The sequence below is a fragment of the Herpailurus yagouaroundi genome, unplaced genomic scaffold (genome assembly GCF_014898765.1).
Source record: "Herpailurus yagouaroundi ecotype Mexico unplaced genomic scaffold, PumYag 186, whole genome shotgun sequence".
Taxonomy (NCBI): domain Eukaryota; kingdom Metazoa; phylum Chordata; class Mammalia; order Carnivora; family Felidae; genus Herpailurus; species Herpailurus yagouaroundi.
In genome coordinates, this window is record NW_024412417.1 from 9,865,530 (window position 1) to 9,880,176 (window position 14,647).

At 41.9% G+C, this 14,647-nt stretch overlaps 1 protein-coding gene and 1 non-coding gene across 2 annotated transcripts; both read right to left on the minus strand.

Annotated features, from left to right (window-relative positions):
• Window positions 1-1,667: 1,667 nt before the first annotated feature.
• On the minus strand, window positions 1,668-5,786 carry RPL30 (ribosomal protein L30). The gene is made up of 5 exons (XM_040494079.1): window positions 5,705-5,786; window positions 5,546-5,597; window positions 5,139-5,284; window positions 2,505-2,635; window positions 1,668-1,772 (listed from the first exon to the last, which is right to left on the minus strand). The coding sequence occupies exons 2-5, from the start codon at window positions 5,564-5,566 to the stop codon at window positions 1,723-1,725; spliced, it is 348 nt and encodes a 115-aa protein (XP_040350013.1). The 5' UTR covers window positions 5,567-5,597; window positions 5,705-5,786; the 3' UTR covers window positions 1,668-1,722.
• On the minus strand, window positions 1,948-2,079 carry LOC121043289 (small nucleolar RNA SNORA72). The gene has a single exon (XR_005796778.1). It is a non-coding gene; the product is annotated as a small nucleolar RNA SNORA72 (small nucleolar RNA).
• Window positions 5,787-14,647: the final 8,861 nt, after the last annotated feature.

The following is a 14,647-nucleotide window of genomic DNA, read 5'->3' on the forward strand; positions in this document are numbered from 1 at the left end:
TCTTATCTGACAGATTTCAAACATTTTAAACCACCTGGGGGATACCAGTCTCTGGATGTGAAGATAGGAGCACTTAAGAACATTTACAGGGGCACCTGGGTGTCTCAGTCGGTTAAGGGTCCAACTTCAGCTCAGGTCATGATCTCACAGTTCATGAGTTTGAGCCCTGCATCAGGCTCTGTCCTGGCAGCTCAGAGCCTGGAGCCTGCTTCAGATCCTGTGTCTCCCTCACTCTGCCCCTCCCCCACTCACTCTCTCTCAAAAATAAAACATTAAAAAAACATTAAAAATTTTTAGATTTTCATATCTCTGTGGCTCTTGGCCAGGAGATGCTACTTTGAAAACATGGGGTAACATTTGGGGGTGTCATTACAATATGGAAGAAACATGAATAAGAAATATCCTGCAGTATTCAGTCCTCCACAACAAAGAATTATCCTACTGAAATATGTCAGTAGTGCTCCCAAACTGAGAAATACTGAGCGACTAGTTGGTAACAGCTACTCTTCACATGGTATCCATAACATCAAATTCCAGACATAAACTAAAATTATGTTATCTTGAAAGAGACCCATTCCCCCTTCTATGAAACTGGGAATCTGACCCACCCATGGTTACCATAGCAATTAAAGCCTCAGGGGTGCCCGGCAGTTCAGTGGGTGAAATGTCAGGCTGCTCTGGTCACAATCTTGCAGTTCCTGAGATGGAGCCCCAAGGCCCTGGATTTCGGGCAGGTGGTGTGGCTCCTGCTTAAGATTCTCTGCCCCTCCCCCACTGGCATGCTCAGTTCCCAAAAGAAACAAACAAAAAAAAAAGTCTTGTGACATTCCAGACCATATTGCCAGCCTCATCAAGGTCTCACTCATCTACCACCCGGTTTTGGGTAGTACAAGAGTTGGATCATCTGAAGTCCAAACGATATGATGTGGTTATTTCTGACACTTTTGCAGCCTTAGAGCACAGCACTGCATGCAGTATACCCCACCAGCAACATTTGACTCTGTAAATCAAGATAAATCTACAGTATTTTTCCCTAAATTAACTGAGAATGTTCCAAGGGAAATGTGGGAAAAGGGTTCCAATGGACATACATGGAAGATGTAGTATGCACCTTCCTAAAAATCTGAACACCAAACACTTCAGTGCTATCTTCCAGGAATAAAATTATATAAAACAAATGTTGGGCAACTGGATTTAGCACTTATTGAAGACCTGGGATTATTCTGAGGGGCTCTAAGTACATTTCTTCTACCTGAACCACTACACACCCTTTGGAAAAATCCTTCTTCATTAAAGTTCAATAGAACTTTTCTCAGACTGAAAACATTTCGGGTGAGGATATTTCATTTAATCCTCTCTGCTACTCATTTGTAGATGTAAGCTGCCTTATGAATTGCAATTCTGGTTAAATTCTGGGTATTGATCTTTGCTGCCTCTCAAACATATTCAAACAAAAAATGCCAACAATATTCCAAGATTGGAATCTCTTAAAAATCTAGTATAGGAAAGGAACTCTGCACTCCCTTTATAAAAAGGAAAATGGCACCTGGGATGTATAGCTATTAACCCGAGTCTTGCCAACGTATCTAAGTGCCTCATCCTCTCAAATTCTATCTTCAGGAAAATGTATGGGAACAGAAAGATACAAAGAAAATAACGGAAATGAATACAGTTTTTAAAACAAGCTCTAGCCAATTTTATTAACGAAAAATTTTACGTGATTTACTTTTCACCAGTCTGTTCTGGCATGCTTCGAATGATATCAGAATCACCTAGAAAATAAGACGTAACAGTTTTACAATTTGTTTAATGGCAACTGGTAATCATCACATTGGCAATGGTTATCTTCAAAAGTTGTTACACTAGCTTTGCTGTCATTTCTCAAGGATGATCAGATACCTAGAGTCACAGACATTTTCCATGGATGCATCATGTAAGTCAGACTTGGTTTATCACCAGCATCGATAAAACCAGACCTAGGGAAAGAACTAAGTCTGGGGACACATGCATGGTCTTAATATAGCGAATGTTTAGCCTGCCCTGATTATTACAAAATCAGAACAGCGAGAATATTCGCAGTCTTTTATGAATTAATTAAAAACTCCTAAGTTCTAAAATATAACATGATCTGTATTTGTAGCCACTTTTTTCTCAACTGAATCTTTACCCATCCGCCCTTAGGCAGCCAGTAAGGATTCCTTTCTACTATTTCATTTGATCCCTCCTCCCCCCTTTATAATTTCACCTTTACCAAGGTCCTAAATTTTAAGGGCTTCAAACAATTTTCATAAGCTCAAAGTACAAAAAACTTCATTTACACCAAGACCTATCATAACGTACTTATATCCGTTATCAATTTTCCGTGAAATAAAACTACAGGATATACCTTGCTATATATCCATATTCTGAATATCTGAACCTAGTTAGCAAAGATATTTGTATACCAAAGAGTACTTGTAATTACATTATAAAGGGAAAATTCTTTTATGACTTAAAAAACATACCTGGATCAATAATAGCCAGTGTGCACACTCTGTAGTATTTCCCACATGCTGTGCCCAATTCAATATTATTGCCGCTGTAGTGATGGACACCAGTTTTGGCCAACATGGCATAGTATTCTATTTCAGATTTCCTTTGGTAAACAAAAGACAAATAAATAAATGCCATACCAAATGACTGACAGATTAAATGTTACTATTTCCCTCAGAAGTTTTAACTTCCAACAGTCATCAAATCAATAATCACCCTAAAAAAAGTATCATATCCATTAGCCAATACAAACCATCCTTTCCTTTGGTCTTTTCTAAGAAATGGGACACCCAGCAAATATCTTCTGAATACCTATGTTTAAGACCATAACTATGCTTATGGAAAAGAGGGCAGGATGTGAAATAAAAATATTTACTTAGCATTTACTACACATCAGACACTTTACATAATCCCACAATAACCTCTGAAGTAAAACATACTCATTTTTTTTTTTTTTAACTAATAAAGACATCCAGGCACAGATCAGTAAGTGGAGGTTCCAGAATCCAAACCTGTGTTATGTTTCAAAGATAAACTATTTCTGGAGATGCCCAGGTGGCTCAGTCAGTTAAGCGTTGGACTCTTGGTTTCAGCTCAGGTCATGACCTCAAGGTTTGTTGAGTTCAAGCCCCGTATTGGGCTGTGCTAACATCGCGGAGCCTGTTTCGGATTCTCCCTCTCTTTGCTCCTCCCCCGCTAGTGCTCTCTCAAAAATAAATAAACTTTAAAAAATTATAAAAAAAAGATAAATCACTTTTATCACTCTCTGGTGCTCTGAATCCTAGATGGGGAATGATACTACTTACATAAAGTTAACATTTCTGCGTCAATTGAGTAGACAAACATTAATGGTTTTACAAATTAGAAGAGTCCTAACGGAACCTTGCCACTACTCAAAATATGGATCCACAGACCAGCAGTAGTGTGGGTGCTTGTTAAAAACGCCTAATGTCAGAGGCACCCAGGTGGCTCAAATGGTTAAGTGTCCACTGACTCTATTTCAGCTCAGGTCACAATCTATCTCATGATTTCATGGTTCGTAGCCCCTGGTAGGGCTCTGCGCTGACAGTGGGGAGCCCGCTTGGGATTCTTGCTCTCCCTCTCTCTAGCCCATTTCCTGCTCCTGGGCACTCTCTCTCTCTCCAAATAAACAAATAAACATTTAAAAAATTTCAGGGGCACCTGGGTGGCTCAATCCATTAAGCGGCTGACTTTGGCTCAGGTCACAATCTCTCAGTTTGTGAGTTTGAGCCCCGCTTCCGGCTCTATGCTGACAGCTCAGAGCCCGGAGCCTGCTTCAGATTCTGTGTGTGTGTCTCTCTCTACCCCTCCCCCATTCTCACTTGGTCTCTCAAAAATAAACATTAAAAAAAAAAAATTAACAAAAAATGCATAATGTCAGGTCCCATCCCAAACCCATTAAATCAGAACTGCATTTAATGAGATTACCAGTAATTGTGTGCACATTCACGTTTGAGAAGCACTGATATAGAAGGTAAGCCTGAAGACCAAACCATGGGATGGGATGGAGGACAGAGCACTCCAGGCAAGCCAATTATGTACAGACACCCTATATAAAATGCCACGAGGTTACGCATTACCACAGAAAAAACTCAATGCAGTGTAACGGACTGATCACATGGCTTATATTCTGTACAGTCCAAGTCTCTTTAACTTATTTTCCATGCTAAGTTCAATTTCAAAACAGTGAGGTCAAGCAAAAACTTGGGGAACTAGGAATCTGTAGCTCCACACCAGCCTGAGCTTTTCTTACCTTAGTTTTACTATACTGTAACAAGTTAAAAAAATGGGAGTACTTTTTAAAAAAACTTATTTTTGAGAGAGAGTGAGAGAGCAGGGGAGGGGCAGAGAGAAAGGGAAAAAATCCCAAGCTGGCTCCAAACTGTCAGCACAGAGCCCTATGCTGGGCTGGAACCCACTAACCCACTAACCCTGAGATCATGACCTGAGCAAAATGAAGAGCGGACACTTAACTGATTGAACCACCCAGGCAGCCCCCAAAACGGAGTACTTTAAAAAAATTTTTTTTAATGTTTATTTATTTTTGACAGAGAGAGAGAGAGACAGACAGAGCATGAGCAGGGGAGGGGCAGAGAGAGAGAGGGAGACACAGAATCGGAAGCAGCTCCAGGCTCTGAGCTGTTAGCACAGAGCCCGACGCGGAGCTCACGAACCGCGAGATCATGACCTGAGCCGAAGTCGGACGCTCAACCGACTGAGCCCCCCAGGCGCCCCAAAACGGAGTACTTTTCAAGAATGACCAAAAAGGCATGACACAAAATACATGGAAAAACAAATTTCTGTGCCTCCCTCAAAGTTTGACGTTCCATGGTTTTTCCCCTTCTTGCCACACTTCTCCAAAATATAAGCTTACAAAGACAAAACCCCATGGGGGGGGGGGGGGTTCAAGACCCAAACACCACAGAAGCATCCGTAAATTTTCTGCAGGTGCTCGCTCCTAAAACAAATTTTACATAAAGCCGAGTTAGTGCTACCCCGATTGCCCAAGCTTACACTCCTGGATATTCACTTCGATGAATATGCAGTGGACGATACACACACTCAAGGTTCCTTGGATTGATTACCTCAAGGCTGGGCAGTTGTTGGCGAGGATGACCAGTTTCGCTTTGCCATGTCTGATCATTTTCAGAGTCTGCTTGTACCCCAACACGTACTTCCCACTTTTCATAACGAGTTGGAGCCTAGAGTTGATGGACTCCAGCGACTTTTTCTACAAAGCAAACATTTAACACGGACCTGAAGGCCTTGTTTTTAACCATCTCAAAACAGAATCCAGTTTTTGGAAGCTGACCCCTTTAAGAAAAACCTCCTAAGTCTAGGGTCCCAAGTCACTGAGAGGACCGCTCGGTTTCCTCTCGGGTCCCTCCAAGCCAGTGAGCATGCTGTCTCCCCGGTGTGCTCAGATCGGCCCACCCCGGCCTAGACATTCCTCCACGTGAATCGGCTTCCGGCCCTGCCCCGCTTCACTCACCGTCTTCTTTGCGGCCACCATCTTCCTGCCTTAGGTGCGGGGCGGACCCAACCTAGTACGTACAAAGGACAGGACAGGTTGTTTAGGATCGGAACTCCAAAGAGCAACTCACTGCGCTGCCAGTGCGGCCCGCACCTCGGCCCCGCAAAGCCCACTCACCAGAAGCAACCGCCAAAATGGCCGGGAGAGAGAAAGGAAAGAGTTCCCACAATGCAAAGCTCTTCTCTGCAAAGCCGGGACGCCGGAACCGGAAGCAAGCCACAAGCGGAAGGGGCAGGGCAAGAAGAGGAGGGCTGCTGCAGGTCGCTGTTAGTACAGCCAGTTAGAGTGGTGGTGGGGTTCTGTGCCTTCTCTTGCTGCGGGACTTAAAGGTGTGTTAGTGTGTTGCTCCCAGCTCGAGGAACGCCGAACGGGGCGGGAGTTAGAGAAGCCGACTGAGGGTGAGGCGGGAGGGGCGGTGAGAAGAGGCGGCTGGATTCACGGTCTTGCTGCCGCTGAACTCGTCTGTACCGAAGCCGCGGCTCGTGGGGAGACTCGAGGAAGACTTCGTTGCGCCTCGGCTCCCGGGTCTACCTTCCCGCGTCAGTTCCGCGCTGGCCGAAGCAGCTGTGTGCCCTCCCCTGTCTTCGCCCAAGTTGCCGGCCTCTCGGAGAACGGTGGCGCCCCCGCGCTGGCTTCCCCAAACTCACCTCTTAAGTGGCGGTGTTAGTGCGACCTTGTAAGCTCAATTTGCAACAGAGAGCAATAAACGGTTCTAATTTAGAAATCTTTTTGTTGTGAACGTTGGACCTTGATATAAATGTCCAGTGAAGGATTATTCAAAATAGGAAGCACAGAGCTTCCAAAATGTACCAGCACCAAAAATGTAAAATCGGACCAATAGGTAAGCTGTCATTATGTGTCAACTTTTAGGAATCAGAAACAGTCACAGTTGCTCAAAGACATGTGAACAAGGATATTTTGGTATTATTTTTGATAGCAAAGGAAATCAGAAACATGCTCATTTTTTTTGTTATTTTTTTCTTTAATGTTTATTTTTGAGAGAGAGAGAGACCGAGACCGAACACGAGCGGGGAAGGGGCAGAGAGAGGAAGACACAGAATCTGAAGCAGGCTCCAGGCTCTGAGCTGTCAGCACAGAGCCTGACTCTAGGCTCGAACCCACGGACTGCAAGATCATGACCTGAGCCGAAGTGGGATGCTTAACCGATTGAGCCCCTGGGGCGCCCCAAATGCTCATCATTCTGTATGTATGTATATATGTATAATATATAATGTATATATATAAACAAACCAATACATGTGTTTGCATATGCATACAAAATTCAAGTCTGGAAAGCTAATCATCAAAACTTACCACTGGATAAGATATGAGAAAAGTGGGTGATGAGAGGACATTTTTTACCTTAAATATTTCAGTACTACTTGAATTATTTCACAGCATGCATTATGTAAAGTTTCTTATTAATCATAAAGTGGTGATTTAAATAGATCTTGTGAAACATCAGTTATATCTGAAAACAATATTTCTCAAAGAATGGCTCCCAGATCACGTAATTCAGAATCACCTTGAATTCTGACTCTTGGACCCCACCCAGGTATGTGGAAGAAGTGTTTGGTGGGGCTTGGGAATCGTTTTAATAAGCAGCCTCAGTGATTCTTATAAATACTAGAATTTGAGGAGTAAGGACCTAAAGAATGAGGGGCGCCGGACTGGCTCAGTAGGTAGAGCATATGACTCCTCTTGATCTTAGTGTCATGAGTTTGAGTCCCATGTTGTGGGTAAAGGTTACTTTTAAACACACACACACAACTGAAGAATGAGATGGGTAAGTTGTTTTTGAGGCATGCCTGCTTAGGTAAAGACATAAACTAAATTATGAAGCCTTGCACTTTTATACTGAGCCCTATATTTTCAAAGCTTTTTAATACTAACTTTCTCCCAAAGTAATCAGGATAGAGATCACCCCCATTTTAGAGATTAAATGATTAAAGTACTTGATATGACTTTCCTGGGGTACTTTTCATTATATGTTACCAAGTTTCTGGTCCTTACTATATATGTCCTCTCTATACTTTAAAGAAAGGCCTTAGTTGCTTTCTTCCAGGGATCTTATTATTATTTTGAATTGGAAGACAGAGAAGCCCAAAACACTTATTTTATGTATGAAACATGACCACAAAATATTTGAGAATTCTTCCTAGGGGATCTTAATGGATTTTGCTGTTATCTCTATGGAGACAGATTTAGGTTCTTGGTTTTTGTTTTTCTTTTCCTTTTTTTTTTTTTTTTTTTTTTGGTTTATTTTTGAGATAGAGTGCAAGTGGGGGAGGGACAGAGAGAGAGGGAGACACATCCGAAGTAGGCTCCAGGCTCTGAGCTGTCAGCACAGAGCAGAACAAGGGTATTGAACCCACGGACCATGAGATCATGACCTGAGCCAAGTTGGACACTTCACCGACTGAGCCGCCAAGGCACCCCAGGTTCTAGGTTTTTCTATTTAATATCTGCATGACTTGGGGCAAATTGTCTAAAGGTTCTAAGCCTCAGTTTCTTCATCAGAAAACTAGAATAATATGTCTACTTCATAGTATTGTTGCGAGGATCACAATAAATGTAATGGTGTATAAAACATCTAGCATAGCCCATAGTACAGAATAAATGGGCAGTGAATATTAGTTCTCTTCCTCAATCCAACTCCTACTTCCCTAACCTCCCAACCTCCCCAGCACAGCCACCCCCCCATACCTAAAGTCATTCACAACATCATAAAACGTATGCACTAGGGGAAGAAACACTTGGAATACAAAAATGACAGTCAAATCTTTTGGCTCAAGAAGATTTTATAAAATTGTGGCGCCTGGGTGGCTCAGTTGGTTATATATCCAACTCTTGATGTCAGCTCAGGTCTTGATGTCAGCTAAGTCTTGATCCCAGGGTCATGGGATCCAACTCCACATTGGGGTCTGTGCTGATGGTGCGGAGTCTGCTTAAGATTCTCTCTGTCGGGGCACCTGGGTGGCTTAGTTGGTTAAGCATCCACCTTCAGCTCAGGTCATGATCTCAAAGTTTGTGGGTTCATGCCCTGCATCGGGCTCTGTGCTGACAGTCTGGAGCCTGCTTGGGCTTCTCTCTCTCTCCTTCTCTCTCTGCTCCTGCCCTGTTTGTACTCTCTCTTTCTCTCAAATAAATAAATTTAAAAAGATTCTCTCTCTTTCCCTCTGTCCCTCTCACCCGCTCGCTTGGTCTTTCTAAAATTAAAAAATTGTTAATTAAATTTCCCACCTTTGTATTTTATTAGAGCAGAAATTGGCAAACTTTTTCTATGGAGTCAAATAATAAATATTTTAGGCCTTTGAGGCCATATGTTCTACGAGGCAACTACTCAGCTCTGCTGTTTCACAAAAGCAGCCATAAGCAATATATAATGGCCGTGTTCCAATAAAACTTTATTTACAGAATCAGGCAGCCGGCCAAATTTGGCCTGCAGGCCATACTTTGCTGACCCTTGTGTTAAAATATTACTCTTACTGTTACTAAAAATGGGTGCTTTAAGTCATGTCCTCATTCTAAAGAGATGTATGTTGAAGTATTTACAGATGAAGTGTCATGATTATCTGCAACTTATTTTTGAATTGCTAAAATAAATGTAAATAAAGTCCTAAAATAAATGAAGGTAGACAGTTGGGTAGAACAAATGCAGCAAAGTGTTAACAATTGTTGAATTTAAAGTGGAGGGTATTTAGGTATTGGGTGTATTATTCAACTTTCTTGAGTTTGAAAATCATCATACTAAAAAGTTGGGAAATACATATGCTTTAAGAAAGGACTTTGCCATTAGATATTATTTTGTTTTTTTCTGGATGCCCATCTGTAGCATTTCAGAGTGATTTTGAAAAAATACCAACAGGTATATGTGACAGAATAGAATTAACACAAGGCTTTGGATTTCCATTCACCAAAATCGCTGCTCCAAGATTCTGAGAACTCTGCAGGCACCTGCATTCATTGTGCTTTTGGTTTATACTTGCTATGGGAATTAAAAGTGACAGGCTGCATTCCTGGTTAGAGCAAATACTAACAAGTTCATGTGATATTCATTGGTTCAGTACACTGGCCCATCCCCTTAAGCAGTTAAAACTATCATATTCATTATCATTGCTATTACTTAGTGTCCAGATTAGGAAGTGGCCCATTAATACAGGTGACCCTTGAACAACTCAGAGGTCAGAGGCACCGACCCCCCACATTTTCAAAAGCCCATTGTATAACTTTTGACTCCTAAAAATCTTAACTACTAATAGCCTCCTGTTGACCAGAAGAGCCTTATCAATAACATAAACAGTCAGATAATGTATTTTTTATATTCTATGTATTATATACTATATACTTACAATAAAGTAAATGAGAAAAGAATATGTTCCTAAGAAGATCATAAGAGTAAATACATCACAGTTCTGTATTGGAAAAAAAAAAATCCACATATAAGTGGACCCTTCCAGTTCAAATCAGTGTTGTTCAAGGGTCAGCTGTAATTTGGAACTCTATTTGTCTAACTCAACCTTCACATTCTTAAGTCACCCAGACATTAAACATGCTCAGAAATCTGGTGAGGGAGGGACAGTGAATCCAAGTGAAAAGATCCTGTAAACTGAATGAATGTTGGTGACCTTTTGACTAACTAAACACACATAGACCAATATAAGAATTCTGAACCATTAGAGGACAAAGGGGAATGAATGCTACCTATTCCTCTGCACCCTTTCTGCCTCCACAATAATAAGGAATCCAAAATATTTCTTCTGTTCCCCTCTCTGTTCAGACTAGGAATGCTCCAGACTGCACTGGATTAAAAATAAGCCAGGGAAATGCTTTCTCCTTTTTTTTTTTTTTAAACCATTTTTCCATCCAAGGAGCATAGGTTTTTTATATTCTTGGATACAAAGAACCCAGAATACTTCATTCACTATTTTACTATAGAGGGGTGACATTTTGGGAAAGTAGTGTCTATAAATGTCTTTGGATTATTTTATATTTCTTAGAGTCCATTTTTGAAATTTTAGTATAAATGGGGTTACTATGTTTCTACGTGTCCATAATAACATTTTACATATTCAGTAATTTGAAAAGCCTTCCATGTACATGTACTTTTATCCTTAATAAAGCTGTAATACACAGATTGACACTGATGTTTTTTGCTTTTAACTGGAACTTAATTAACTTAATACTATACATGATGTAACTATGTCATGCAGATCAGAAAATGTCACTGATTAGCTAATGGAGAAATAATAAATGCAAATTTGTGACATCAAAACATGAGTATGTCGAAGAAAAATGATAAAAGGACTCCTTGGAGGTGAAAAGACTTAGGAACTATGCTTTCAAGATACAACTCAATCAAGGTACTATTAGCATTTAAAATCGCAGTATCAGGTATGTTCAGGTATTATCAAGAATAAGACAGGACAGGTAATTGCTAAGAAGGAGAATAGTCATGGAGAGGGGGAGGTAGGGTAATCATTGTATGTTAGTCTAGATACTTAAGTTGTGAGCAACAGAAACAAACTAGCTCAGTTAAGCATAAAAGGAAAATTATGTTGTAGTTTACCAAGTGAACAGGTAGCTTGGAGAGTAAGACCCAGATGTGTGCATACTGGTCATGGGAGAAGCAGTACCATTTATTAGTCACTGGTTCAGAACACTCTGCAAACCACAGGATAGCACTCCAACCTTCAAAGGGGTTTTATCTTGGTTGGTGCCATAAGGGAGTGTTTACTGTGCCCTTCCATCATCCTATGGGTTTAGCTGCTTCTGGCTATTGAGGTAGACGAGAAGACCAGTAAATCACATAGAAATTAACCTATTACATTACTTGTCTCATGTAAAGTGAGTTATTTAATAAGATACACCGAATGTATTGTCTTGGTGTGTAATGTCTTGATGATACCATCCACTAATGGATGGTGCTGCCAGGGGCCTGAAGTGCAGGAAAAGCAAACATAATCCACTGTCTATTAAAATAAAGATTTTCTAGTGCTTCAAAAGAGGTCTGATCACTCTTTCACAAGGTGGCTGATAGGTCCCCTCAAATTATAGGTGCCATTTTGGAGGCTTACACTTGGTTACTCTTACTGCTGCTGGCAAACTGGGCACTTACCCAGGGAAACTGTGTTAAGTGGAGGAACATGGTATTGAGCATATATATGGCTTCTCTCCCTGTTCTTAGAGCCATTTTATTCCTGAGTTCATTGAGCAAGACTTGAGGTGGCTCATGAGAAAGACTTTCTAACATCCACAGGACACCTGATTAGTATTACTCACCTGATTATAAAATGCTTCCTCTGAAGAAAAATGGAAGAGACCACGGCTTGGCTGACAAATTATCTTCAAGGAAAAGTAAGATACCCCAGTCAAAAAATAATTGATGGGGAAAGGAGGAAACTTAACTGGGCTCAGTAAGCATGAAAACATTAGGACTCAGAGAATTTCAAGTTAGTGTTCATATTTAACCAATCTTGGGGTACCTGGGTGGCTCAGTCGGTTGAGCATCTGACTCTCGAATTCAGGTCAGGTTATGATCTCATGGTTCGTGGGATCGAGCCCCGCATCAGACTCTGTGCTGACAGCACGGAACCTGCTTGGGATTCTCTCTCTCTGCCCCTCCTCCCCCTCTTTCAAAATAAATAAATAAACTCAAAACAAAATCTGTAAGTTATTGCAGCTCTTTTGAGGAAGAATGGAGTTTTGAAAAATTTCACTAGCTAAATAAAATTAAATGTGACTTTAACTTACAAAAGCGTCGGCTGAAGTGGGAACCTGCTCTGGACTGACTTGTGTCCCCTCCCTCCCCCATTCATATGTGGAACCCCTTACCCTCAATGTGACTCAATGGGGAGGTAGGGTTTAGGAGGTAGTTAAGGTTAAATGAGGTCATAAGGGTGGGGCCCTAATCTGTTAGGGCTGTGGCCTTATAGGAGGAAGAAGATTCCACCCCAACCCCTATGTGAGGACACAGCGAGAAGGTTGCCACCTGCAAGCCAAAAAGAGTTCTCACCAGAAACCAAATTGGCCGGTACCTTGATATCAGACTTCCCAGGCTCCAGAACTGTGAGAAATAAGTATGTTATTTAAGCCACCCAGTTTATGGCATTTTGTTAGGACAGCCCAACCTAACAGCCTTTTGATAGCATTTATGTAAGACATAAATATTCCCCCAAATTTTGGTCTATTCTGCCAGGTCCATTGACATACCTCTCCCCCTAAACTTCCTTTCACTAATGCTGTCAATTTACTCAGGGACTTGGAATCCAGCCAAATCCTTAGCCACTCTCAAAAGTACTTCTCTTGGGACATGGTAACCCTGGATAGAAGGCTAGAAGAGTCATAATATGTATTTGTAATGTTGTAAAGTGTACTTCCTCAAAGACACCCAGTCTCCTCCTCACTGGAATGGATTTGTGAATTGATTGCTGGGGTGGCCTAGGCTTTGTTGGGCCTGCACTGCAGGAAGGAAAGAAAGAGGAGAAAAGTGAGAAGAGAAGGGAGCAGGAAGGGGAGGAGAAAGGGGGGTAGAGAAGGAAGGGAGGGAGACCTCTAAATACACTGTAGAGACCATAGCTGTGTACCCCTATGGCCCGTGTAAGGAAATATGCCAAACTGCAGGCAATTTGAGCATCCAAATCAGTAATGATGGTGTTATGGTCTGAATCGTGTTCCCTCATTCATATGTTGAATTCCTAAACTTTATAATATGGCTCTTTTGGCGACAGGCCCTTTAAAGAGGTAATTAAGGCAAAATGAGGTCATATGGGTGGGCCCTAATCCAACATGACTGGTACCCTTATAAGAAGGGGCAATTATAGGGTGCCTGGGTGGCTCGGTCAGTTAAGCGTCCGACTTCGGCTCAGGTCATGATCTCACGGTCCGTGGGTTCGAGCCCCGTCGGGCTCTGTGCTGACAGCTCATAGCCTGGATCCTGCTTCAGATTCTGTGTCTCCCTCTCTCTCTGACCTTCCCCCATTCATGCTCTGTCTCTCTCTGTCTCAAAAATAAATAAACGTTAGAAAAAGAAAATCACCATTTGATAGCCATCATAGTAATAACTGATCCCAGCAGGAATGTTAATGTATGCTAACAGTAGCAGATAAAGGTTTGATGAGATACAGGGTATTAGTCTTAAAGTCTTTCCCCATAAATTATGAAGAGTAAAATCGTAACTTTTTGGCGGCAAACCTGGCAAACACTACCCTAATTAAAGTTAACATCACCAGCAAGGGGACATCATGTGCCTATGTTACAACATAACATCTTGTATTCCAGCCCAAACTGCATTGCCTGAAAACAGTCATAAGAAAACATCAGACAAATCCAAATTGAGAAATATTCTACAAAATAAATGGCCTGTTCTCTTAAAAAATGTCAAGGTCATTGGGGCGCCTGGGTGGCGCAGTCGGTTAAGCGTCCGACTTCAGCCAGGTCACGATCTCGCGGTCCGTGAGTTCGAGCCCCGCGTCGGGCTCTGGGCTGATGGCTCAGAGCGTGGAGCCTGTTTCCGATTCTGTGTCTCCCTCTCTCTCTGCCCCTCCCCCGTTCATGCTCTGTCTCTCTCTGTCCCAAAAATAAATAAACGTTGAAAAAAAAATTAAAAAAAAAATGTCAAGGTCATGAAAGACAAAGTCTGGGAAACTACATCAGATTAAAGCAAACTAGGGGCACCTGGGTGACTCAGCCCGTTAAGCGTCTGACTTCAGCTCAGTTCATGATCTCACGGTTCATGGGTTCGAGCCCCACATCGGCTCTGTGCTGACAGCTCAGGGCCTGGAGCCTGCTTCAGATTCTGTGTCTCCCTCTCTCCCTGCCCTTCTCCTGCTCACACTCTGTCTCTCTCTCTCTCAGAAATAAATAAACATTAAAGCAAACTAAAGAGGCATGACAACTAAATGTAATGTGTGGTCCTGGATTGGACAATTGGCCAACGTTGGATATGAGGTGGATTAAATAGTGTTAACAGCAAACTTCCTTGTGGTAACACAACTGCTGTTATGTAAGAACAGATCTGCCATCCAAAGCTGGTCTACCAATCAATAGCCACGGGCCACA

Coding starts and splice junctions, on each gene's coding strand:
- RPL30 (XM_040494079.1), bottom strand. CDS start 5,566: ATGGTGGCCGCAAAGAAGACG. Junction 5,285..5,545: donor TGGTGGCCGCAAAGAAGACG/GTGAGTGAAGCG, acceptor TTTGCTTTGTAG/AAAAAGTCGCTGGAGTCCAT. Junction 2,636..5,138: donor AACAACTGCCCAGCCTTGAG/GTAATCAATCCA, acceptor TGTTTACCAAAG/GAAATCTGAAATAGAATACT.